General features: G+C 42.8%; 1 protein-coding gene across 3 annotated transcripts in view; it reads right to left on the bottom strand.

The window, feature by feature from the left end:
* Positions 1-1,750: 1,750 nt before the first annotated feature.
* KCNIP3 (potassium voltage-gated channel interacting protein 3) overlaps positions 1,751-27,244 on the bottom strand; it is a 68,104-nt gene continuing 42,610 nt past the window's right edge. For all 3 annotated transcript variants that reach the window (XM_087875785.1, XM_087875784.1, XM_087875786.1), the window contains 7 exons: positions 14,391-14,518; positions 12,545-12,614; positions 11,287-11,357; positions 9,204-9,311; positions 6,758-6,862; positions 5,480-5,542; positions 1,751-2,303 (listed from right to left, as the gene is read on the bottom strand). In XM_087875785.1, the coding sequence (XP_087731911.1) occupies positions 2,256-2,303; positions 5,480-5,542; positions 6,758-6,862; positions 9,204-9,311; positions 11,287-11,357; positions 12,545-12,614; positions 14,391-14,518 (593 nt within the window). In that variant the 3' untranslated portion in view covers positions 1,751-2,255. The remainder of the gene's footprint in view (positions 2,304-5,479; positions 5,543-6,757; positions 6,863-9,203; positions 9,312-11,286; positions 11,358-12,544; positions 12,615-14,390; positions 14,519-27,244) is intronic.

Raw genomic sequence — 27,244 nt, 5'->3', positions numbered from 1 at the left:
CAGTAAAAAAATTTGAAACCCACCACTGATATATACAATGACCCTTTGAGAGCTGTATGCAACGGAATTTCATTTATAATGTATGCCAATTAGTGTACGTTCAAAGTGACAATAAAGTTTATTCTATTTCCTATTCTATTCTATTTCGATTCACGCAGCAGGCTGAGCCACAAGCAACCTATCATAGCTCATGCTCACATGCGAACCTAGCCAGAGAGGTCTTGGGCAGTGGGGAAATTCAATTATTTTTTTTTTTACTACTGGTTCTGTGGGCGTGGCTTTGTGGGCGTGGTGTGGCTTGGTGGGGGTGGCAGGGGAAGGATACTGCAAAATCCCCATTCCCTGCCCACTCCTGGGGGAAGGATACTGCAAAATCCCCATTCCCTCCCCACTCCAGGGGTAGGATATTGCAAAACCTCCATTCCCACCCCACTCCAGGGGAAGGATACTGCAAAATCCCCATTCCCTCCTCACTCCTGGGAGAAGGATATTGCAAAATCCCCATTCCCACCCCACTCCAGGGGAAGGATACTGCAAAATCCCCATTCCCTCCCCACTCCAGGGGAGGATACTGCAAAACCTCCATTCCCACCCCACTCTGGGACCAGCCAGAGGTGGTATTTGCCGGTTCTCCAAACTGCTAAAAATTTCCGCTACCAGTTCTCCAGAACCTGTCAGAACCTGCTCGATTTCACCCCTGGGTCTTGGGGTGATCTCTGCAGAGTTTTTTTGTAGATCAATCACTACTTGCTTCTATTCTTCTTCTTCTTTGTCATTTAATGACCCCATAATCCCTTGGGGCAATTTACTGGCCAGATACCTTTCCTGTCACCAATGCGGAGTTTTGTTCGGCAGGTATATTCTCATTAATGTAAATGAAGCGGGCTCAGATAGATGACCACTGGATAACTTTCTATTCACTCTATTCTAAAGGCAGGAAATGCACCCGGTTGGAAGAATTACAAACTCAGCCAAAATCCTTTTGATACTTTTAGGAGGCCTCTAAGTTGTCAGAAGAAAGGAACATTCTAATGACATACAGCTTGGAGGTTGGTTAGGTCAAGGGTATCCACATGAGTTATGTCGTTTAAATGTCAATTAAATATAACAAATGTATATGACCATATAAACTGCTGAGTTAACAGAATCCTTTGTTTGAAAATGTATAAAACTGGGGTCTCAGGATCATAAAGTTGTTCAAAGCTTCATGTACAAAACTGGCTCTGAACCTATTGCGCAATACACTGTCTCTGACTAACCTAGAAATGTTGCGTTGGTCTCATTATTCCACAACATCATTGTGCCCAGAGAGAGAGAAATATCTGCCTCTACCTAGGATTGAACTCACAGCCTCCTGATCGTGAGCCTCTAGGCCAATTCAGTTTCTTCCATTGATTGTGATTAATGATTTTTTTTTTTTTTTTGCTAGGAGTGTCTGTCACAGGAGGCTTCTTGGAGATCTTACAAGCTGTAGCAAAAACTCAACCCAGGTGGAGCTTGCCCAGTGCACCTAGGTGAAAGGCAGTTGGCTTGTTCACCTGGGGAGAACCCAATGGTCCTCTGGGAGCAGTCCAGCCTTCTTCTCGGCTGAAAGGGAGAGCTAGACCTACAACCAACTACAGGTGGTAGTTCTCTGGGACCACCAGAAGTTCTCCCCTAACAGGTCTTGCAAAAGCGCCACACCTCCTCTCCGACATTCAGCCCAAATTCTGGAGAAATCCACTGAAGAAACAGAAGTTCCCATAAACCAAACCTTGTAAAGGAAATTTTTAATTATTTTTCTTCAAGTCATGAAAGGTTTGAGTGTTTGAGGATTACAGTTCAATAAATGAGGAGCAGGACAATCTTTTAATGTGTGTTTTTCTTTTAAAAAAAAAAATAATCCCCTGCCTTACTGCTGGAAATCTCTCTCCCTGAGCCAAGTCGACATGCCAAAACATGTCCCGGAGACCCCCTCCCCACCACCAGGCCCCCAAGCCCTTTCCCTCCCTCCTTCCCTCCTCTTCCTCAATGCTTCCGTCCTGAGAATCCAAGAAGTTTTTTTGTAAGCAAGCCGCATGCCTTGCGTCTTCACCCCGATTTCCGCCGTTAAAGATTATAAAAAAGAGTTTTTTGGTTGGTCGGTGTTTCTCCGAAAGACGTGTGCTTCACAAGAAAGACGGAGGGCTCCGTCTACGACGTAAGTGCAGGTCAAGGAGGCAAGTGGGTCAGGAAACAAAAAAAACAAAAAAAAACCAGACGGGAACCTGAGCATCCTAAATGACATTTTCAAACAGCTGCATGGAATTCATGATGTTCTCGTCCTTAAAGAAGCCGGAGAGGACAAAAAGAGAAAAGAAACATAAAGACAAGAACAGAAGTTAATAGTTAAAGTTTTTAATTCGTGTTAAAGTTTTTAATTCGTGATTTTATAAAGTGGGTGTTTTAATCTGTGTTTCGGCCAAAATATTTAATAATTTTAAGGGATTTTTAATATTTGTATTATCTGTATTTTATCTGGGCTGTTCACCGCCCTGAGTCCTTTGGGAGTAGGGCAGTATAGAAATTTGATTAATAAATAAATAATAAATAAATAAATAAGTTCAGATCCCTTTGGGCTTACAGCTTTAGAACAATTTCCTATTGTGGGAAGCCCACCCCTTCCCCAGAAGAATGAGATATTTTGGGGGATATTAAAAGAGGCAAAATATTATATTTCCCCAAAGGGAGAAATGGAGATACATGCTCTTAAAGACAGAAAGTAGACTCCGTCTTTCTTAATAGCCCCAACAGATATTTTGTGCCCATTAGAATAGAATAACAGAGTTGGAAGGGACCTTGGAGGTCTTCTAGTCCAACCCCCTGCTCAGGCAGGAAACCCTACACCACTTCAGACAAATGGTTATCCAACCTCTTCTTAAAAGCTTCCAGTGTTGGAGCTGTCAACTTGCAAAGCTTTCAAGTTGCCATGAGCAGGAGGGAGGGAGAACTGATAGAGCTGATTGATTTCCCTAACTGAAGTGCATTCCATACATTCTTCCTGACCGCAATCAGAAGGAGGGTGATGGATTTCACAGCCAGCCAAAGTGGTTCATTGGAGAATGTGATTTATGACATGGCCAGAGAGGAGGGGGAGAGACAGGGTCATAGGGGAACGTAAATCTACGTGGGATTAGTTCTAACTGCATCTGAATATTGCCGAAATGGTGCTCCTAATAAATGACTGTATTTCTTTTGAAGTTTGGCTCATGGTTCATGAATTAATTAGGGTATCTTTCGGAAACTTCACAGGAGCATTCACAACTTCTGGAGGCAAGTTGTTCCACTGATTAATTGTTCTCACTGTCAGGAAATTTCCTCTTAGTTCTAGGTTGTTTCTCTCCTTGGTTAGTTTCCACCCGTTGCTTCTTGTCCTGCCCTCGGGTGCTTTGGAGAAGAGCTTGACTCCCTCTTCTTTGGGGCAGCCCCTGAGATATTGGAAGACTGCTATCCTGTCTCCCTTTCTGGCATGCGCGCCAAACTGTTCTGATTTTGAACAATCATTAAATGGTTTAATGTGGTGGGATCAAGTAATTTAACAACTGGTTCTCTACCCTAATGACCGGCTGGGTAGGTCATGTGACTGGATGTTGCATACAAATCCAATAAATAATAATAACCTTCTCTGTGGAGGCACCTACTATCTGGAACAAGCTCCCCCCAGAGATACGGAGGATCCCGGATCTGCGCACCTTCCGCCGCGCTTTAAAGACCTTATTATTTCACCAGGCGGGCCTGGCCTAATTTTCTCCCTCTTTCATAAAAGATTTTCAATTTTTAAATAACTTTCAGTATTTTATACATTCAATTTTAAAATTGGTTTTAAACAGTTCGGGGTTTTAAATTTGTCGGAGCCAAAACTATTTAATTTGATTTTATTCTACTTTTAAATTTTGTATGGATGTGTTTTATTGTCTGGCTGTGCACTGCCCTGAGTCCTTCGGGAGTAGGGCGGTATAGAAATCGAATAAAATAAATAAATAAATAAATAAATAAATAAATAAATAAATAAATAAATAAAGTGCATGGCCAACTCGACGTCACCTCACATCGAGGGGCACCTCACCTCACCACGCCTCTCCTCGCCACCACGCCCGGTCCCATCTCGCCCCTCCCCTCCCAGCCACTCCTTGTCATGCCCACTGGAGAGGAGGGGCTGGGAGAGGAGGGGTGGGGCCGGAAGTGGCGAGGCATGTTATTCAGCCGGTTCGCCGAACTGCACAAAAAGTTGGCTACCAGTGCAAACCGGCTGAATCCCATCATTGGCTGCATGAAAAAATAGGCAAAGGTGGAAGCATATGGTAGAGCCCAGAGCATTCATCGACCTCATGGAAGTGACCCACTGTGCTTCTGGTTATTCCCTTGTAGCCTTGACATAGCTTTCCTTTTGGTCTTTGCAGAACTTAGTCCTCGACTTACGACCATAAGGGAACCCAGAATTTTGGCCCTAAGTCATTGAGATCATAAGTTGAAGCACCACATGACCAGGTGGTGGTAAATGATGGTAAAACGAGTCACCCCAGTCCCAAAATTAATCACATCTGTGGTGGGTTTCTACCAGTTTGCCACAGTTCGGGTGAAGTAGTAGTGGCGGTGGAGAGAGGCTCCACCCACACGCCCGGATGTCATCATGGACGCTTTGCGCATCCCAATTCACAGTCATATGACTGCAGAGCCTTGATAGTACAGTGGTCTAAGCACCCTGTTATTAACACAGCTGCCTGCAATTTACTGCTGGTTCGAATCTCTCCAAGGCTCAAGGTTGACTCAGCCTTCCATCCTTTCTAAGGTAGGTTAAATGAGGACCCAGTTTGTGGGGGCAATAAGCTGACTTTGTATAAAATATACAAAAGTATGAAGGCTATTGCTTAACGCATTGTAAGCCGCCCTGAGTCTCCGGAGAAGGGCGGCATATAAATCAAATAAAAAATAATAAATAAATAAAAATAAATAAACCAGTCATAAAGGCAAGTTATGGCAATTGGAACTGCAAGGACGGATCATAAAAACATTTTTTAAAAAGTCTGCCGTAACTTCAAACCGTCGTTTCGGCCGGTCGTGAGTCGAGAATCACCCGTACAATCCGGAGGAGGCCAAATTGCAGGCAGCACGCGGGGAGAGCGGAATTAGATCTTCTGTCCTCAGACGAGGCTGCTTAGAGCCAGGTTCGCTGCGTTTATTTATAGGACCGACTCCCAAATGTAAAAATAAGCGACTTATTATTATCTGCTTCACTTTAAGCAGCTAAAATAAGAATTGCCCGCTGCTGGGAAAACTCTAGATCATGTAACAGTTGAGATGGGGATGAACAAGGGCTCTTCAATGGCCACATGAGGAACAAAAGAAAAAAGAGTTTAAATAATGTGTCGCAGGTTGTGTCACCGACAACAACATCAGTGTAGTTTCCAACTTAAAAAAAAAAACCCACCTATTCTGAGTTAAAGAATTCGGCTGGACTCACCTTTTGACACGTCTCTAAGAACTCTTCAATGGTGACTATGCCGTCCTGGTTCTTGTCCATTTTCTGCAAGACGAAACGTCACATTTTTGAGTGGAAGGTGCCCATCCGAGGATGCCCTGGGTCTTAGTTCCAAAAAGAGGATGCCATCCCCATTGGACCCCCATCTGGATAGATCTCCCCTCACTCCTGAGGTCTGGTTAGGCTTCCTACGGCAGCGTTTCCCAACCTTGGCAACTTTAAGATATATGGACTCCAAATCCCAGCATTCCCCAGCCAGTTATGGGGAATTCTGGGAGTTGAAGTCCACATATCTTGCCAATTTTGGAAAATACCATCTAATTGTTCTTGGCTGTTCCATTCCTGCACTTGAAGCTGGGGTGAAATGCTCCCGGTTCGGACCGGATTGCCCGATCCAGTAGTGATGGCGGCGGGTGGTTCGGAGAACCGGTAGCAAAAATCCCTGCTCCCCCACCCCCCCGGCATGCCCAGCTGAGCCACACGATCATCAGAGGCTTTATTTTTTACTTTTAAAAGCATTTTTTCTTCAGCTGAAAAAATGCTTTTAAAAGTAAAAAAAAAAAGCTTCTGATGATCCTGCGGATCAACTGGGATCGTCAGAGGCTTTTAAAAGCATTTTTTTCTACAACCTCTTCGGCCGAAGAGGTTGTAGGAAAAAAAAATGCCTTTAAAAGCCTCTGACGATCCCAGTTGAGTTGCTTCATCGTCAGAGGCTTTTTTTTTTCTTTTAAAAGCAAAAAAAAATGCTTTTAAAAGAAAACAAAAGCCTCTGACAATCGGGCAACTCAGCAGGGATCGTCAGAGGCTTTTAAAAGCATTTTTTTTTACAACTTCTTCAGCTAAAGAGGTTGTAGAAAAAATGCTTTTAAAAGTAAAAAAAAAAAAAGTTGGCCACACCCACCCAGTTAAGTCAGCCTCACAGCAAGATGCGCAGCAAATAAATTTAAGAATAAAATCAATTAACTAGGCCATTTGTGTCGATTCCAGCTCCCACAATCCTCTGCGATGGCTGGGCCTGGGAATTCTGGGAGATGGAAAGGTCGGGATGAGGAAAGCAACTCCACGGAGCCGCTAGTCATTAGGTGGGTTCGGGCGGGAATTAGGTAGAGCTGGTTTTGCCTTCATCGGTGCCGAAATGATGTACTCAATAAAGTTTTGCCAATTCAGAGATTGGAAGGCCTCGAAGCGTGCTTGTTTTGGTTGGGTTCGTCAGTTGGAACGTTTTCTGACGATGGACTGAGTCCATTTCTTTCATTTTACCTGGAAGAACTTTTCCATGTGTTCGAAAGGAGCATCTTCCCGCAGGATGGGGTAGGTGTAGCGGCCCATCATGTCATAGATGGATTTCATGATGTCCAGCATCTCCTGCCAAACAAGGAGAAGAAAGCTTTGACGGCAGCACATCAACGTAACAGAATAACAGAGTTGGAAGGGACCTTGGAGGTCAGCTAGTCCAACCCCCTGCTCAGGCGGGAGACCCCGATAACATTTCAGATAATTGGCTGTCCAATCTCTTCTTCTTAAAAATCTCCAGTGTTGGAGCACCCCGACTGGAGGCAAGCTGTTCCGTTGGTTAATTGTTCTAAAACTTTGAAGAAATTTCTCATTTCTAGGTTGGTTCTCTCACTGAGTAGGTTCCATCCATTGCTTCTTTTTCAAATCGCCTTGTCAATTACGGAGTTGCTCAGGGGGGGTGGGGGGGTTGGAGTGAAACCTAAAAATGAAGCCTTTAGTGTCCAGTCAGCCACTAAATTGAACAATGGACTGCCAGTTGGCGTTTGAGAATCAATCAAACAGCTCCTAAATATTTTTCAGTTTCAGCAACAGAACTTATCCGTGATAGGCCATAACATAAAGAGAGAGTTTGTTCATAAGAAATTTAAATGTGAGAGGAAAGATAAATATGTACTAAGAAAATGTTGAATATGATGACACAAAATATTTTTGTACCCAGAAGTCTCTGGAGAAAGGCGGCATATAAATTGGAAGAAGAAGAAGAAGAAGAAGAAGAAGAAGAAGAAGAAGAAGAAGAAGAAGAAGAAGAAGAAGAAGAAGAAGAAGAAGAAGAAGGAGGAGGAGGAGGAGGAGGAGGAGGAGGAGGAGGAGGAGGAGGAGGAGGAGGAGGAGGAGGAGGAGGAGGAGGAGAAGGAGAAGGAGAAGGAGAAGGAGAAGAAGTAGTAGTAGTAGTAGTAGTAGTAGTAGTTTGGATTTGAGAACAGCAAAAACCACTGGGAACATCAGGTTGAGAAAGTTTTAGAGAATGAGAAACTCAAGATCTTGTGGGACTTCAGGATTCAGACTGACAGGCACTTGGTCCACAACACACCTGACATAACAATAGTTGAAAAGGAAAAAGTATGGTTCATTGACATTGCAATACCTGGTGATGCACGGATTGAAGATAAGCAGCAAGAAAAAATCACAAAGTACCGGGGCTTGCAAATTGAAGTTGAGCGACTGTGGAAAAAGAAATCGTGTGTTGTCCCGATTGTAATTGGAGCCCTTGGAGCAATACCCAAAGGGCTACCCCGCTATTTAGAAATTCTAAATTTACCGGACTTGAACATTTTGACTCTACAAAAAACCACCTTACTCGGAACAGCTTACATCCTCCGACGATGCCTTAACAGTTCCTAGGTCCTTGGTTAGGACTCGAACTGCTGAGCTATTAACCAGCCTCAAAGGCTGTGAATCTCACTAAAGATTAAATAATAATAATAATAATAATAATAATAATAATAATAATAATACACTGATTGATTAATGATGAATTGTCTGTTTAAAAATAAAAATAATTTGTTCCCCCGAAAACAAAAAATAAATAAGAACAAATAGAATTTCTCAAAGCTCAGCCGTGTAGCAGCCCCAGTGGGTTAAGCTGGCTGTCGGCATCCAGATAAAAAATAAAAACCTTAATTAAAAAAGCTAGAAGATATTAAAGATATATAAATGAAAAACTAAAAGGAGCTTTGCAGAAAGTGAGACTCTGAAAAAGGGTGGGTGGGAGCATTAGATAAGCGTATGTACACTGAGAGCGTATGCACCAAGACAAATTCCTTGTGTGTCCAATCATACTTGGCCAATAAAGAATTCTATTCTATTCTATTCTATTCTATTCTATTCTATTCTATTCTATTCTATTCTATTCTATTCTATTCTATTGGTGACCTTCCCAGCCAGCTTTCGACAATCAAACTCAACGGAGGAAGCCCTGTTAGCTTAGCAGCTGCAGCGATTCGCTAAATAACTGTGGCCAAAAAAAAAAAAAGATTATAAAATCTGCCACCACTCATTTATTTTATTTTTTATTTATTTAATTTATTAGTCATATTTCTATGCCGCCCACTCTCCAAGGATCCTGGGCGGCTTACACCAAAGACAGTATACAAAATAGCATATTGCCCCCTAACAATCTGGGTCCTCATTTTACCCACCTCGGAAGGATGGAAGGCTGAGTCAACCTTGAGCCGGTGAGATTTGATCCGCTGATCTGCTGAACTAGCAGTCAGCTGAAGTAGCTGCAGTACTGCAGTCTAAACCACTGCGCCACCTCGGCTCATATTTAACAATTTCTTTGCTTAGCAAAGGAAAATCAGGTGCCAAATTGTGGTTTTTAGACAAGGGCTACCTGTAAAGGGGCCGCAGGGTTAGGGGCGGTGCAATTGTCCCTTGGCCTTTGGGTATCGAAATAGGATTGAGTGAGTACCTCCTTGGTGATGTATCCGTTCTTCTTGATGTCGTAGAAGTTAAAAGCCCAGCTGAGTTTCTCATGCACTGTGCCACGCAGCAGAACGGAGAGGCCGATGACAAAATCCTGTTCGAGACAATAACACAGAGAGAGGGAGAGATATATCAGTCACAGCCTGTGAGCCTGGCAAGAGGGCACACTCGGTGCCAGGCCCGCCAAGGCTTACATCTCTAAGTGGAAATGATCCTCGGACCTCGTTCCTTGAGAAAAGCACAGTTTTATTAGGAGCCAAGTGCAAGCAAGCTCAGAGAGCATCAAGGACCGACCCTTCCCTAGAATCTCCCAGGTTCTATCCGTTAAGGCTAGAGTAAATTCAGCTTTAGTCTGGCAAGATTCTGTCTCTTTGCAAGTAAGCAAATAAGGAACTGGATGGCTCTGCGTTGTTTTTGGACTGGGCCTGACAGTCTTTTTTTCTATAGAAAAAAGGGAATTAAATTAAATCATTAATTTAGGGGGCGTGCATAAGTGCACCAGCGTGCCTACCGTCCCTGTCATACTGTCCCCATTTATATGTACTCAGTTTATGTGTTTATGGCTATGTTTTGCTTATTTATATCCATTTATTTGTGCCAATTTTCATGCCTCCGTGTCTCTACTGATACGTGTTTCCTTGCACTTGTTGACAATTAATTAATTAATTAATTAAATCATGCTCCACTCCAATTGAGGACACGGACATACCTCCATAACTTTATTGGAAGAAATATAGGAGGGATCTGCCATAATTTTCTTCCAAAGAAAATTCCACTTTTTTGACTCTTCGGTTGATTTATTTACTTTTATTAAGCAAATTTATATAGCCGTCCAACTCACAATAACTCTAGCCGGTGGTGGGATTCAGCCAGTTCGCACCTATTCGGGAGAACCGGTCGTTAACTTTCTAAGCAGTTCAGAGAACCGGTTGTTGGAAGAAATCTTTTTTGTTTTTTTTTCCACTTTACAGAGCTAATCCTGTAAGGAAGGCAGGAAGGAAACATTCTGGAGTTGTTTCTAGCCTCATCTTTATTGCCCTGCTTACAGAAACTGCCTCTCCGGTTAGCCCTTATTACATTGTAACAGCTAAGGCGAAGTGCCCATCGACCTGAGTGACGTTGGGTTGGCCATGCCCACACGGTCACATTTATTTATTTATTATTATTTATTTATTATATTTCTATACCGCCTTTCTCCCGTAGGACTCAAGGCGGTGTACAGTCAAGAAAAATATAGACACACAAACATCATAAAATTGCTAATTAAAATTGTTACTTAGTTTGGTCAATTAAATAAAACCCAGAATTAGATAAGGGCCACGCCTACCCAGCTGGTCATTAGGGTAGAGGACCAGTTATTAAATTATTTGAATCCCACCACTGACTCTAGCATTGCAAGCTTAGTTTACGGCCTTAGTGGTGTTCCTTGTGGCCTCCCTTCCAAAGACCGGCCTCACTAAAAATGCCCCTTTCACCTCAGGAGAGAAATTTCTACTACTCCCAATCTGTTTTTTCAAGATAACATATTTTAAACCAATTTTAAGACACGTGGACTTCGAATCCCAGAATTCCCCAGTCGGCAAACTGGGAAATTCTGGGAACTGGAGTCCACACCCGTCTTATAAAGCTGCGGAGACTGAGGGACAGTTGAGACATTAAAGAGCAAGCGATGCCTCACAGATCGCTTCCTTTCATATTAATGTGATTTTCTTGGCTTCTAATTTTGGATTCAGAATTTCGTGTTCCTGTTGCTCCGATCCAGATTTGGTTGGACGCGCCTCTGTCCAAAAGGCTGCAACGAATCGGTGCACAATTATTACCTGTGATTTTTCAACGGACATAATTGCTTTATTTATCAAGTTACCTCACGGCTTCAGGACAACCAGGAGGATTTACAAGGGCAACCTTGTACATCTGAAATTGCTGCCTCCACAGCTTTAGCAGCATCCCCAAATGTCGTTGATCTACTGCACGGGGCAGAGAGGCATTTCCAAGTGCCCTCAGTTCTTTTCAGGATATAACTGCCTTGTTTCCCTAGAACCTTCCAAAATACAGAAAATTCACCTTACTTCAAATCGAATGGCTCCGCTCCGGTCCAGATCGAAAGCGTTGAACAGGAAGTGGGCATACATGCTGGCATCTGCAAAGGAAAGGGCAGAAACAGATGAGATACCAGCCTGAAGAGTCTTCCTTGTGCCCTGTAGGATTCTTCCCTGGGACTCCCTTGGAGATACCTCATTGTTACCATCGGAGACGAGAGAATGAAATAAAATGTTTATCAAATGTTTTATAGGCGGCATCTGCCACTGGCAAGTTTAGCAAAAATGTTTTAACAACATGTCTGCGAAATGTTGGAAATGTAATCCGACTCCAGGTACCTATTATCATATGTGGTGGGCATGTATGAAAGCAAGAAAATATTGGATGAAAATACACACAGGGCTGGAAAAGATGACTAAGCAACACATAGATTTAAAGCCAGAGATATTTTTGTTAGGTGATAATACCAGAAAGGAACTATATACGGTATTTAATGCTACGCGTATCGAGAGCAGCGAGAATTGTATTTGTACAATATTGGAAAAATGAGGACACCCCACCAGATGAAAATATAATTAGGAAAATATTGGATTGTGCAGAGATGGATAGATTGACATTGAAATAAGGTTCTGTAGGCTGAGCGCGGATTGGATATCATGCTCCCCAAAGTCTTTGCCACCCCACTTTTGGCCTCCAAACTGAGCAGACCAAGAGATGGAAGCTATGCTGGGAACCAAACACCGTCCCAGAAAGAACGGTGGGCAACCATTTTGGTTCTGTTGTCAAGGAAAGGATCCATAACAGGTGCGTAAAAATCACAGGATGTCAAGCTTGTCTCAAGGATGACTTCATTACAGGTAGGTCTCAACAAACAGCCATTCATTTAGTGATTGTTCAAAGTTACGACGGCACTGAAAAAAGTGACTTATGACCACTTTTCACACCTATGACCATTGCTGTCTCCCCTTGGTCACATGATCAAAAGTTGGACTCTTGGCAACTGGCATGTACTTATGACGGTTGCAATGTCCCAGGGTCATCTCATCCCCATTTGCGACCTTCTGACAAGCAAAGTCAACTGGGAGGCCAGATTCACTTAACAACCATGTTACTCACTCAACAACTCCAGCGGTTCACCTAACCGACTCCTAAGTTAAACGTTAAGCGTTGAACTCTTAATTCTCTAGACTGGCTGGGGAATTCTGGGAGTTGAAGTCCACTCGTCTTCCAGGGGCCAAAGTTGAGAAAGGCTGAATAAAAAGCTACGGAGATGCGTGGCAGACTCACCTCCCTGGGGGAAAAATTGGGCATAGATGAGCTTGAAGGTGTCTTCATTCACCAGACCACTGGGACATTCCTGAAGACAAAGGACACACAAGTTACACCTGAGAGGAGCAAATTCCTTTGGAGTCCCTCAGGGTTTTCTTTCTTTCTTTCTTTCTTTCTTTCTTTCTTTCTTTCTTTCTTTCTTTCTTTCTTTCTTTCTTTCTTTCTTTCTTTCTTTCTTCTTTCTTTCTTTCTTTCTTTCTCTCTCTCTCTCTCTCTCTCTCTCTCTCTCTCTCTCTCTCTTTCTTTCTTTCTTTCTTTCTTTCTTTCTTTCTGAAAGAACCCTGGCCACACCCACCGGGTCCCCAAGGTCAAACACAACCCTGATGCGGCCCTCAATGAAATCGAGTTTGACACCCCTGCTATAGAGTCTCCTGCTGAAGCACAGGGTTGGACTAGAAGACCTCGAAGGTCCCTTCCAACTCGGTTATTCTGCATTCTGCATGCTCACGCAGCTGGAAGCTGGAAGTGTCTGAAAGCGAAGGCTGTGGATGTGCCATTTGGTCCAAGAGGAGCCGGGCTGCGGCTGCCCCCAAGACAGTGAGTCAGAGACTATAGACTGGGTGGCATATTTTACAGCGGCTGCCAAGAGCCAAGCGTTACAGGAAAGCCATTAAAGATACATGATGCAGAAGGTGGTTTCCTGGGAGGGAGGGAAGTTCTTACAAACTCCCCGTTGGCTTCCTGCCCAGGCTAAGTCAACAGCCCATCTCTGTGCCAGCGGGACCATCTTGAGACGCGGATAAATGAGCCTCAGGTCCTCTGAGCGTTTTTCTGGAACCGCATCATTTCTGTTCGGGAAGGAGATGCTACGAATTGTTGGGGGGAAAGTTTGAGGAGACACCATGAGGAGGTTCACATCCATAGAACCAGTAGTGGGATTCACATAATTTACTACCGGTTCGCCGACACCAAAAATGTGAGCACACGCGCCACCTATGTGCATGCACCCGGCCTCAAAATCGTGCCTAAATAGGACATCATAGAGTCGGGGTGTGTGGGCGGGGGCGGGCCCATTTAGAATTTCCGCTACCGGTTCTCCTGAATCGGTCCAAACCGGCTGAATACCACCTCTGCATTGGACAAAGGCTGGAGAATTTGTGAAGAGGGCCTGGGACAGAACTGCAGGATTTGCAGACGGTTCCTAGCACGGGTGAAATCTTGCAGGTTCTGACAGGTTCTGGAGAACCGGTTGCGGAAATTTTGAGCAGTTCGGAGAACCGGCAAATGCCACCTCTGGCTGGCCCCAGAGTGGGGTGGGAATGGAGATTTTGCAATATCCTTTCCCCAGGAGTGGGGAGGGAATGGAGATTTTGCAATATCCTCCCCCCAGGAGTGGGGAGGAAATGGGGATTTTGCAGTATCCTTCCCCCAGGAGTGGGGAGGGAATGGGGATTTTGCAGTATCCTTCCCCCAGGAGTGGGGAGGAAATGGGGCTTTTGCAGTATCCTTCCCCCAGGAGTGGGGAGGGAATGGGGCTTTTGCAGTATCCTTCCCCCAGGAGTGGGGAGGGAATGGAGATTTTGCAATATCCTTCCCCAGGAGTGGGGAGGAAATGGGGCTTTTGCAGTATCCTTCCCCCAGGAGTGGGGAGGGAATGGGGATTTTGCAGTATCCTTCCCCCAGGAGTGGGGAGGGAATGGGGATTTTGCAGTATCCTTCCCCCAGGAGTGGGGAGGGAATGGGGTTCTGTTCTGTTCTGTTCTATTCTATTCTATTCTATTCTATTCTATTCTATTCTATTCTATTCTATTCTATTCTATTCTAAATAAGAAAAGGAGAAGCAGGTGGATAAGAAACTACTCACATTCTTGAAGCCTCTATAGAGGGACTGCAGTTCCTTTTTCGTGAATTTGGTGAGAAGTTGGAGCTGGTCTAATCCTTCCGGTTGATGCCGCCAACTCGCTGATAGCTCCAACTCGCTGTCGTCATTGTCTGTAAAAAGAAGCCAAAGGGGCAACATTTATGCTCTGCGGAGCACGTAAAAAGCACCACTTGGATTACAGGGAGGCCTGGATTTACAACCATTTGTTTAGTGACCGTTCGAAGTTACGCCGACACTGAAAAAAGAGACCGATGACCATTTTTCATGCTTACGAGCCTTGCTGCGTTGCCGTGGCCACGTGATCAAAATTCGGACGCTCAGCAACTGGTTTGTACTTATGACGGTTGCAGTGTCCTGGCGTCCTTTTGCGACCTTCTGGCAGGCGAAGTCCATGTGGAAGCCAGATTCACTTAACAACGGTGTGACTCTCTTAAAAACTTCAGTGAATCCCTTAACAACGGTGGCAGGAAAAGTGGTAAAAATGGGGCAACGCTCGCTTAACAACGGTCTTGGTTAGCGATGGAAATTTTGGGCTCAATTGTTGTCGTAATTTCGAGGGCTTCCTGAATAGAATCATAGAACCTTTGATCGTTAGTCTGCGATCAGCATCTTGAATTTTTCAACCTGGTCTAGCCCAGGGGGTCAGCAACCTGCGGCTCTGGAGCCTCATGTGGCTCTTTCACCCCTCTGCTGCGGCTCCCTGTCACTCAAAATAGGCGTCACAACCGCCAATGTGTGATATCTGCCCTCCCCTGCCCCCAAGCAGATATTTTGTGCCCATTAAGAAAGACTGGGCCAGCCCATCTACAAAACAAAAGATCTTCAGCTCCAGGGTGATGAGGTTAAGAAGAACAGGACACATGAACCTTCAGGACACAATAGGATTAACTCACTACCATTGAGCAGAAGACGCAGAGCTCACTATGTTGCACTATGTTGCAAATCTGTCAGGTTTCGTTGCTATCTTAAATAAACTTCATTCTCAAACGCAAAGTCTCTAATGAATCTCTTTTATTTAAGAATAGAAAAAACGACATGCCTGAACTCTGATGCAGCCAAGATTGGCACCTCCTCCCAAACCCCTCCCTTTCCGTTCTTCAACCCCAATGTCTCATTGGCCCCCATGCAGATCCATCTCTTCGTCCCAAGCACTTTCTTTTCACAGGAATTTCCCCCCTCCCTCTGTCACCCAGGTAACGCTATCTACTGAAGAGCAGAGAACTAGATAAAAGTTCATCTCAGCATTAAAGCAAAGCTTCTCCCTCTTTCATTCATTTCATGTCAGCGCTGAAAGAGATCATAATTTGGAACGCTGACATCTCCCCTCCGTTGCAGCATCTCTGAAAATGATTAAAAATCCATGTACTCATCATACCAATGGGTCAGCTGACCTAGGACTGCTGTTGGCTCTGTTCACCATTAAACCCTCTTTCCAATCAGCCTCCATGTTGTTTCCAGTGACTTTCTCCCAGCTTCGAATTGAACTAGATGGATTTTCCTTCCAATCCCAGGGGCAGATTTCAAAAACCGTCACTACCGGTTTGTGCACGCTCTCATACGCACCACAACACTTCTGTAATGTAATGTAATGAAGCAGGCTCTGATAGATGACCACTGGATAACTTTCTATTCACTCTATTCTAAAAAGCAATGCATCCGGTTGGAAAAAGTACAAACTCAGCCAAAATCCTTTTGGTTCCTCTAGGAGGCCTCTAAGTTGTCAGAAGAAAGGAACCTTCTAATGACATACAGCTTAAAGGTTGGTTAGGTCAAGGGGATCCACACGAGTTAAAAGTTGTCCATCGTCAGAAGATGATTTGAATCTATGCTTCAGTAATCTACAAAAAGAATTATAACTGTTTTGCAAAGAAACTCAGTAATTAGGAAATGTCAATTAAAAATGATAAATGTATATGACCATATGAATTGCTGAATTAACAGAATCCTTTGTCTAGAAGGGTATAAAACCATTGTACCTAATTTCTGTCTTTGTTCAACGCTTCATGTACAGAGCCTTGAGCCTATTGCGCAATATATAAAATTTGTCTCTGATTAATCTAAAAGTTGTGTTTGTCTTATTAAATCCACAACATCTGCACATGTCTCCCGCCGCCACCGTTATCAGTTTGCCTGATCCGGGGCAAACCGATAGCAACCCTATCATATTTAACTATAATATTGTATATTTGTGTATTTGTATTTTAATTCTGGCTGAGTCCTTCGGGAGAATGGGCGGTATATAAATAAAATTATTATTATTATTATTATTATTATTATTATTATTATTATTATTATTATTATTATTAACCCACCACTATTGAACCCAACGAATGGAGGTTTTGCAGAGGGAGATCTGAACTCGGAATTAGAAATTTCCCGACTACCAAGCAGCTTGTCTCCTGGAGTTACGGGAACTCCATCCCTGGAGATTTTTTTTTTTAAAAAAAAGCTTGGCCAGCCATTTATCCATAATGGTTTGAGAATTCCTGATCTGGGCAGGAAGTTTGGGAGGCTCTTCCCATCTTACGATCTGAATTTTTCCACATTTTACTTGAAGGCGGGTTAGAAGACAAAGGAAACGGCATTTTTATGGTATATGTCCTCAAGACACAAGGGTCCACAGCATATAAGGAAAATCAATATAAGATGTTTTATAGACCGGAGAAGTTAGCAAAAATGTATAAAGATAAATCAGCGAAATGCTGGAAATGTCATCAAACACCAGGATCTTACTACCATATGTAGTGGACTTGTCCCGAAGCAAAAAATTATTGGCACAAGATTAAAAAGCTGGCTGGAAGAAATGACACAACCACGTATTGAATTTAAACCAGAGTTGTTCCTACTGGGTATCTTTCCAGAAAAAAATTAGTAAGGAAAATGTATATTTGATTATACAAGTAATAACAGCTGCAAGAATTGTGTATGCTCAAAATTGGAAATCAGAGAAAACACCCTTGGAAGAAGAAGTAATAAAAAAAAAAATTTTAGATTGTGCAGAAATGAATAGATTAACCTTGATGATTAAAGATAAGGAGGAATCAGAACATGGAATTATTTTTATAGTTGGTTGGAAAAGAGATATAAATGATTGATACTATAATTGTGTATAAATGATGAGTATAATATTGATTTAGAAATGAAATGTTAGAATAGTTTGGATGAATGTGAAGATAGAAGAAACTCATGGAAGATAGAGAAGAAGCCTAGAAGATAACACGGAGGCATCACAGGGAAGGGAGGATTGATGTATTAAATGTTTGTTTGTCTTAAGAAATAAAAAAAAATTATTATATATATATAAAAAAAGACACAAGGGCATGTTCAAATGTGGGCTGGCTGGGGACTCTGGGCCCAGGAGTCCCAACCCATCTGGAAAGCATCAGATGATTGACGGCTACCACGATATGAGATATTTATTTATTCTTTGAAGAGTCACAGGACGTCACTTCAGCAAATAAATCTCTCCGCTGCAACCACGCTGATCCCTGGATTCCTTCGCTTAGTCCAGGATCTTGTGGTATTTGAGGTATTTGATGCTGGCTGTCAGCGTCTCACCGCTGGCATAGAGAGGAGAGAGATAAGCCCTGAACTTTTGCCTGCTAAATCCCTTTGAAGCCCGGTCGTTGTGGAAATGAGGAGGGGGGGAGACATTCCTGTGAAATGACAAGACAAGAAGTCAGTGGAGTGACTTGGAAGATAGCCAACGAGAAGCAGATAATTGGGGATCGGAAAGGGAGGGATTGGGGGGGCAAAAGGTCAGTCTTGTCCGCATCGAGTCATGATCCGGTGGCTGTGCTCAATTAAAGAGAAGATTTCCTTAAAGATTGGCAGTTTGGAAATTCATTTATTATGAGATAGCATCGAAGTCTGACACTGGCAAAAGAGATCAGTCAAATCCCCGGACGTGCAAACCGGATGCTGGCCGAGAACGGACCTTCCATCCTGACTCAGCAGAAACATCTTAATGCTTCATTCTGGGAAGAAATATCCATCTGGGTTCAGTTCCAAGATGGGAGAAAGACACTGGAAACATGGAGACTGATTGGAAAGATGGTTTAAGGATGAAGCAGAACCACATGAGTTCTGGGTAGCTGACCTGATGGAGTTGAGGGTGGGGTGTGGGGTGTTATACCTTCACTTGAGCTTCCTGTTCCTGTGCAAGAACATGTATTTTATTGGCTGTTTTCAGACTCCTATGGGGCCATGCAGGGGCCATGTTTGTCTGAGCTAGGTTTGGTTGAAGTTTGGACTGCTGATGCAACGAAGGGGCGTTGGGCAATTCCTACTGTGGCTGAGGGCTAATCCTACCTTTGATCAGGCCTTGCTGCAGGGGAATTTTTGCCTATGAATAGAGCTATCTAGATACTTGGCTTCTTTCCATAAGCTCTTTCTCTCTTAAGTGCTGACCTCTGCCGATCAGGGCTATTAAGAAAGACTTCGGGGCTGCTTCCTGTCTCCAAGAGCACGTTTCTCCATTCCTCCCATTAGGGAAATGTAATATTCTGCCTTTTTAATATGTCCTGAAATATTTCATTCTTCTAGGAGTGGGCTGGGTGCTAACTTTCTACACCATCAAGGCTAAAGGCCTCCTCTCTGATCTCATTTCCCCCCCCACCCCCATTCACTGCTGTGCTTCTCCTTACCTTAAAACAATCTCTGTTTGACAGATTTACAATCATTGGGGTTCTTCTTATATTATTATTATTATTATTATTATTATTATTATTATTATTATTATTATCATTATTATTCTTATTCTAATTCTTATTCTTATTCTTATTATTCTTATTACTATTCTTCTTCTTATTATTATTCTAATTGTTATTATTATTCTAATTATTATTATTATTATTATTCTAATTATTCTAATTATTCTTATTACTATTCTTATTCTTATTCTTATTCTTATTATTCTTATTCTTATTCTTATTCTTATTATTTTAATTCTAATTCTAATTCTAATTCTAATTATTATTCTAATTCTAATTCTAATTATTCTAATTATTCTTATTACTATTCTTATTCTTATTCTTATTCTTATTATTCTTATTATTTTAATTCTAATTCTAATTCTAATTCTAATTCTAATTATTATTCTAATTCTAATTCTAATTCTAATTCTAATTCTAATTCTAATTATTATTCTTATTATTCTTATTCTTATTCTTATTCTTATTCTTATTCTTCTTCTTCTTCTTCTTCTTCTTCTTCTTCTTCTTATTATTATTATTATTATTATTATTATTATTATTATTAATATTTTTCCCAAACAAGCCCGCAAAGGCGTTGCAAGAGATTATCGGTTTCTGGCCGAGGGCAGAGCCAGGCATGACACAGCAGTGGTGAGCTTCTTTTAAAAATAAGCTAAGCAGCATCCAAGAACTGAGCCAGCCCCACCCTGAGCTTTGGACTAGAAAGGCTGACTCAGCCCCACCAGAGATCCTGGGGGTCCCAGGTGCTCCCCCCTCCCCGCTTCTCTTGAGGCATGTGGGGGATTCTCTCCTCTTTGCTTTTTCTCCTACCCCTCCCTCCCTCTTTCTATTTCTCCTTCCTTCCTTCTTTCCAACTGTCCCTCTCTTTCCTTTCTCCATCTCTCTCCTTCTTCCTTCCTTTCCCATCTCTTCTTTCTATCATTCCTTCTTTCCTCCCTCCCTCGTCTTTCCTTTTCTTCTTCCCTTTTCTCTCTCTCTCTTCCCCCTCCCTCCCTGCAACTCTCCTTCCTTCCATTTCTCCCTCTCTTTCCTTTCTCCTTCACTCCCTCTTCCTTCCTTCCTCCATCCCTTTTTTATCACTCCTCCCTCCCTCCCTTGTTTTTTTCTTCCCTTTTCTCTCTCTCTCTCTTTCCCCCTCCTTTCCTCCCTCCCCCCTGCAACTTACTTTCCTTCCTTCCTTCCTCCCTCCCTCATTCCCTCATTTTTTCTTTTCTCTCTCTCTCTCTTTCCCCCTCCCTCCCTCCCTGCAACTCTCCTTCCATCTTTCCCTCTCTTTCCTTCCTCCTTCCCTCCTTCTTTCTTCCTTCCTTCCTTCCTCCATCTCTTCTTTTTATCACTCCTCCCTCCCTTGACTTTCCTTCTTTCTTCTTCTTCTTCTTCTTCCTTTTCCTCTTCTTCTTCCACTCTCTCTCCCTTCTTCCCTCCCTCCCTCTCTCTCTCTCTCACTTTCCCCCTGCTTCCCTCCCTCCCTCCCTTGTCTTTCCTCCTCCTCCTCCTCCTCCTCCTCCTCCTCTTCTTCTTCCTTTTCCTCTTCTTCTTCCAGTCTCTCTCTCCCTTCTTCCCTCCCTCCCTCTCTCTCTCTCTCACTTTCCCCCTGCTTCCCTCCCTCCCTCCCTTGTCTTTCCTCCTCCTCCTCCTCCTCCTCCTCCTCCTCCTCCTCCTCCTCCTCCTCCTCCTCCTCCTCTTCTTCTTCTTCTTCTTCTTCTTCTTCTTCTTCTTCTTCTTCTTCTTCTTCTTCTTCTTCTTCCACTCTCTCTCTCTCCCTTCTTCCCTCCCTCCCTCTCTCTCTCTCTCTCTCACTTTCCCCCTGCTTCCCTCCCTCCCTCCCCTCCCCTCCTGCTATGCCTGGCAGAGCTTTTGCCAGGGTGCCAATGAAGAGAGAAGGGGAGATATGGCCATCCTTGAAGCCTCTTTGGATGCTTTTGATTTAAGGCTCCAGCAAGCAAGTTTTTCCTCTTTGATTGGTATTTTATCATCGACTGCTAAGCTCCCTTAAGAGTTACCGATTCCCTGCCACTGCATTGTGCTGGCGAGTTGAGGACGGTGTTTCTTTCTTTTCTAACAAGTTATATGGCAGCCCATTTGGCCCCCACAACTCTGGGCAGCTTGCAATACATTAAAAACTGCACAATAACAGAATTAAATTATAGCAGCAGAACACCGAATAATTCAGGTGGACATAAATAACTCACGCCTCCCCTCTTCTGATCCTCCAGCTGGGCTCACTAACTCTTGGCCAAACGCCTGAGAAAACAGCCAAGTCTTTACGGCTCTCCAAAAGTCTCACCAGGATGGGATCAACGGACTTGGCCTGCCTCTAAGGAAAGATTGGGACCTCTGCAAAAGAGGGAGACAAATTCTGAACCCTTCCAGGGAGATCCCAAAAGTTGATCCAACAGGACCAGGAGGGGTGCACTGTCACCCCCGAGTCCCACCACAGGCCATCCGCAAGAGAGACCAAGATGATCTTCAGCCTCCATTTGCTGGAAAACATGTAGATAATCCAGAGAATTTAGCATTCAAGGTCCATCACCATCTCCACACCTTACCATTAAAAAAAAAAAAAAATGGTCCTAACAATCAACCAGTGGAACAGAAGTTGCCTTCGGAAGTTGTGGGAGCTTCATCACTGGAGGCTTTCAAGAAGAGACTGGATGGCCATCGGTCAGAAATGGTGTAGGGTCTGCTACTTGGGCAGGGGGTTGGACTAGATTTTTTTTTCTAATTTGATTTATATGCTGCCCTTCTCCGGAGACTCAGGGCGGCTTACAGTGCGTTAAGCAATAGCCTTCATCCTTTTGTATATTTTATACAAAGTCAGCTTATTGCCCCCACAAACTGGGTCCTCATTTAACCTACCTTAGAAAGGATGGAAGGCTGAGTCAACCTTGAGCCTTGGAGAGATTCGAACCGGCAGTAAATTGCAGGCAGCTGTGTTAATAACAGGGTGCGTAGACCACTGTACTATCAAGGCTCTTGACCTTATAGATGACCTATAAGGTCCCTTCCAGATGTGTTAATCTGTTAACCCTATACCAATTCCAGACAAATGGCTGCCCAATCTCTTCTTAGAACCTTCCAGGGATGAAGCACCCACAACTTCTGGAGACAAGCCATTCCATTAATAAAATTGTCCTCAATGACAGGAAACGTTTCCTTAGTTCTAGGTAGGATCTCTCTTTAAAGAGCTTCTGTGACTTCTTGTCCTGCCCTCAGGTGCTTTGGAGAGTAGGTTGAATAGAATAGGAGGAATGGAGCTGTAAGGGGCCATGGAGGTCTTCCAGTCCAGTCTCCTGCTCAAGCAGGAGAACCTTTACCATTTCAGATGACCTTCACTTCTCTTCCAAGTTTTGGGAAATGGCTATCATATCACCCCTTGGTCCTTGTTAGACTAGACTACTGTTGTGGAAACAGGTGCTACCTATTCTAGATCTGTGCAGTTGGTTTTCCTTGCCTAAATGTAATACCTTACTTTTCTCACCACCAAACTGCATCTTGTTGGGTCCTGTGTTCAAGTCTGTCCTTCTAGATCTTAAGCCCCTAGGGGGAGAGCCTTCTCTGTGGGGGCACCTACCATCTGGAATGAGCTCCCCCCGGAGATACGGAGGATCCCGGATCTGCACTCCTTCCGCCGTGCTGTGAAGACCTTTTTTATTCCATCAAGCGGGCTTGGCCTGATCTCTTCCCTTTTTAAATACGTAAATTTTAATCTGTTTTTAAATTATTGGGGTATTTTAATTTGTCTGGGCCAAATAATTTAATTTGATTTTATCGGGTTTTTAAATTTTGTGTATTTATGTATTTTATTGTTGGCTGTTCACCGCCCTGAGTCCTTCGGGAGTAGGGCGGTATACAAATCAAATAAACTAAACTAAACTAAACTTAAGTCTATCTTCTGGAGTCTTGGCTATTCCTACCAACTTGGTGTCATCTGCAAATTTGATGGGTTCCCCTTCTATCCTTCATCTAGATCATTTATGAAGATATTGTAGAATCCTGGATCTAAGAGGGAACCTTGAGCTACCCCATGCTTCCCTCCATGTAGAGGTAGTTCCATTGAGGACTACATGTTGAGTACGGTTGGCCAACCAATTGCAAATCCATCTGGTGGTGATGCTGTCTATCCCACATTTTTCTATCTTACCATGTAGTGTGTATGTCACCAGTGTGTCCAGAAAACGATAACAAATAAAACAATAGCAAATAGAAAGAGTGCAGAGAAGAGCAACGAAGATGATTAAGGAGCTGGAGGCTAAAACATATGAAGAACGGTTGCTGGAATTGGGTATGTCTAGTTTGATGAAAAGAAGGACGGAGGGTGACATGATTGCTATCTTCCAATACTTCAGGGGCTGCCCCAAAGAAGAGGGAGTCAAGCTACCGTATTCTCCAAAGTCCCTGAGGGTAGAACAAGAAGCAACGGGTGGAAACTGATCAAGGAGAGAAGCAACCTAGAACTAAGGAGAAATTTCCTGACAGTGAGAACAATTAATCAGTGGAACAACTTGCCTCCAGAAGTTGTGAATGCCCCAACACTGGAAGTTTTTAAGAAGATGTTGGATAACCATTTGTCTGAAGTGGTGGAGGGTTTCCTGTCTAAGCAGGGGGCTGGACTAGAAGATCTCCCAGGTCCCTGTTGTTCTATTCTAAAGAGAATAGGATAATATATATATAAATATCTCCCCCTATCCCAGCTGGATAGGACTTCTAATGAATGTATTATTTATTTATTTATTTATTAGTTAATTTTATTTCTAATAATTTTATTTATTTATTATCTCCCGAAGGACTCAGGGCGGTGTACAGCCTGATTAAAAGCACAGAGACAGACAAAATTTAAAAATAATTAAAATTATTAAATAATTGGCTTAATTATAAAATCCCCAAATTCTAAATCCCATATTTAAAACCAATTAAAATCTTTACATTGATAGCCCGGCCTGGCGGAACAATGTAGAACTGTATGTAGTGTTTTCTTCTTCTAAGGAAGATTTCATCTGAATATCTCTGCTTACTTCACTAACTTTATTTTTAAATAATTATTATTTAAATAATTAAATAATTATTCTATCCATGTTTGTTCTCCCTCTACTGACAACAAGGGTAGCATATGTTGCTCAGGGCTGCTCCTGTAAATTCAGCCTAGGCTTCCTCTGCCTAAGGAGCTAAATCTTACATTGAAGGATAAATAATATCAATGCAAAGAAGCAAAAAAAAAAAAAAAAGCATTGATCTTTTTTGCAGAATATCTACAGCAGCTCTCCAGATTCCTTGGGCTGCAATTTCAATTATCCTATTGACCAGGCCTGAGCATATAAGTCCAAGATATCTGTCAACACAAGTTTGACGAAAGAGAATTTAAAGCAAAACATGTAGGCGAGGCACTTGAATTTAGCTCTAGTTTTGTGAATGGATCCAATGGACCTTGGATCTAGTTTTGTGAATATTCTTTTTTTTTTTCATGTTAGCAACAGCAAAGAAGCAGAAATGTATTTTTCATTCCCTTTCCTCCATATAAACACATGGGTCACACACACACACACACACACACACACAGAGAGAGAGAGAGAGAGAGAGAGAGAGAGAGAGAGAGAGAGAGAGAGAGAGAGAGAGAGAGATAAATGCATCAAATGATGGATTGAAAGGTGCCACTAAAATCACCTCTTCAACCATTTGTAAATTGCAGGAAAACCAATTAAACCATCCTTGGCAGGTGGTTTATGCATTTGCAGAAGCAGAATAACAGAATTACAGAATAACAGGGTTATTCTGTAATTCTACACCTTTCCATTAAAAAAAGAAGAAATGGTCCTAACAATAGCAGAGAGAGAGAAAAAAAGTCTGGAAACTAAGAATATAACAGAATTACAGCGTTGGAAGGGACCTAGAAGAGATCTTCTAGTCCAATCCCTTGCTGAAACAGGAGACATTATATCATTCTGGACAAGTGCCTGTCCAGTCTCTGCTTAAAAAAAACCCAGTGATGGAGCACTCACCACTTCTGGTGGCAAGCTGTTCCACTGGTTAATTGTCCTCATTGTCAGGAAATTCTTCCTTAGTTCTAAGTTGCTTCTCTCCTTGATAAGTTTCCACCCAGTTGCTTCTTGCCTTGCCTTCAGGTGCTTTGGAGAATAGGTTGACCCCCTCTTCTTTGGGGCAGCCCCACAGATATTGGGACACTGCTATCATGTCTCCCCTGGTCCTCCTTTTCACTAGACTAGACTGCCAAGATCATGTCTTCAACCAACTGCAACGTGCAGGGAAACCAATTAAATCATTTTTGGCAGGTAGTTCTCCACCAATGCATTTGCAGAAGTCCAGAGTTCCTTTCTGTGCTAGTCTTTCACCAGAATTCTGCCTTGAATCTCCTTTCTTTGATAACTCTGATCAATTGCCACCGATCAAAGGAACTGCCATCCATTTGACGGAATCCTGAATTTGGAAAAGCAGGGAAGGATCCTACATTTGCCCAGGTTTGAGGTTGTCAAGAAAACAGAGCTTTTCAGACAGACCCACACTTTCAATAGGTATTGTTTCCCTCTTTATTTTTGCAGGAGCCGAGATGCTGCTCATTCTCCTGCATTTGATTCCACAATCTACACACTTTGCCAAGTTCTGAAAGTTTTTTTTTTTTTTTTAACCTGTGACGTCATGGTTTGGCAGATAAACAATTAAACTCTGGAGCTTCACAATTATGTTCAGATTAAGGGATGCCCTGCAGGGAATGGAACTGGAGGTACTTAAAAGCTGAAAACAATCAATATCGAGGTGGTCTAAAGAAGGATTGATGCGGGCTGTGTCTCCAATAACCTTGTTTGCAACTCTGCTAAATCGAGTCAGCAAATTCTTTCTGGCTCTTTTTGTTTCAAATCATTTGGGATCACAACGCAGTCTAGAATGGGAAAGCTGTTTTCCAAGCCACTTCTGATTTACTCTAAAGCCACTGCCTTTTTCAGTCCCCAAAGTTTCTAAAACTTTTAAGAACATCAAATTAAGTACATAAAATTATCTGCCACAATGTCCTTCCTGACAGTGACTACTTTCAGCTTCAACCACAACAATACACGAGCAAATAATAGATACAAACTCAAGGTAAACCGTTCCAAACTCAATTGCAGAAAATATGACTTCAATAACAGAGTGGTCAATGCCTGGAATGCACTACCTGACTCTGTGGTCTCTTCCCCAAACCCCCAAAACTTTAACCTTAGACTGTCTACTGTTGACCTCACCCCATTCCTAAGAGGTCTGTAAGGGGCGTGCATAAGTGCACCAGCCTGCCTACCATCCCTGTCCTAATATTCCTTTTTTACTTACCCTTTTTATGTATTCAAATTATGTTTATACTTTTACCTGTTACCTTATATATGCTTGACAAAATAAACTTATGACTTAAACTTATGACTTATAAAAGGGTAAAGTATTTTCTTTAGTTCCTGCTCACTTCCTTTTGCCTTTCAGCATCTTGTGTCAATTTAATTTATTTCTGCATTTGCGGGTTTTTGGGGGGGGGTGGGATGTGGTGAGGATACCATTTTCCATCCGGGAGTCATCTCAAAGAACATGTATGGTCTGTGCAAATTTCCCTTGCCAATTTCCCAACTCTCGATTTCATCTGACTATTTTCTTATAAGATCAGAGTAACGACAATATCTTAAATGGAAAACTGGCAGCTGCGAAATAAGAGAACAGTTTTCAGTGTTGCCTTTTCTATAAAAAAAAATGCTCCTGGATCTCACGAGGGCCCTCCTAAGCGTTCCTGGAAAACTACAAAGGTGGCAAGTGGACTTTCCTGAGAAGAAGTAGCCAAGAAGATGGCAACCTCTTTAAGTACTGTTGCCAAGAAGCAATAGATGGAAGCTAGTCAAGGAGAGAACCTAGAACTAAGGAGAAATGTCATGTCAAGGAAAACAATGGCTTGCCTTCAGAAGTTATGGGTGCTCCATCACTAGAGCGTTTTAACAACCATTTGTCCAGAATGGTAAAGAGTCTCCTGTCTGAGCAGGGGGTTGGACTAGAAGACCTCCAAGGTCCCTTCTGAACTCTGCTGTTCTATCAAAACAACAGCCCAAGAGGCGACAGGACTCTTCACATTTAAATTGGGTAGAAGATAAAAAAAAA

The sequence above is a fragment of the Pantherophis guttatus genome, chromosome 9 (assembly GCF_059756535.1).
Source record: "Pantherophis guttatus breed Tessera chromosome 9, ASM5975653v1, whole genome shotgun sequence".
Classification (NCBI taxonomy): Eukaryota; Metazoa; Chordata; class Lepidosauria; order Squamata; family Colubridae; genus Pantherophis; species Pantherophis guttatus.
The sequence above is the reverse complement of the archived record's forward strand: the minus strand, read 5'-3'. Positions and strand labels throughout refer to the sequence as shown.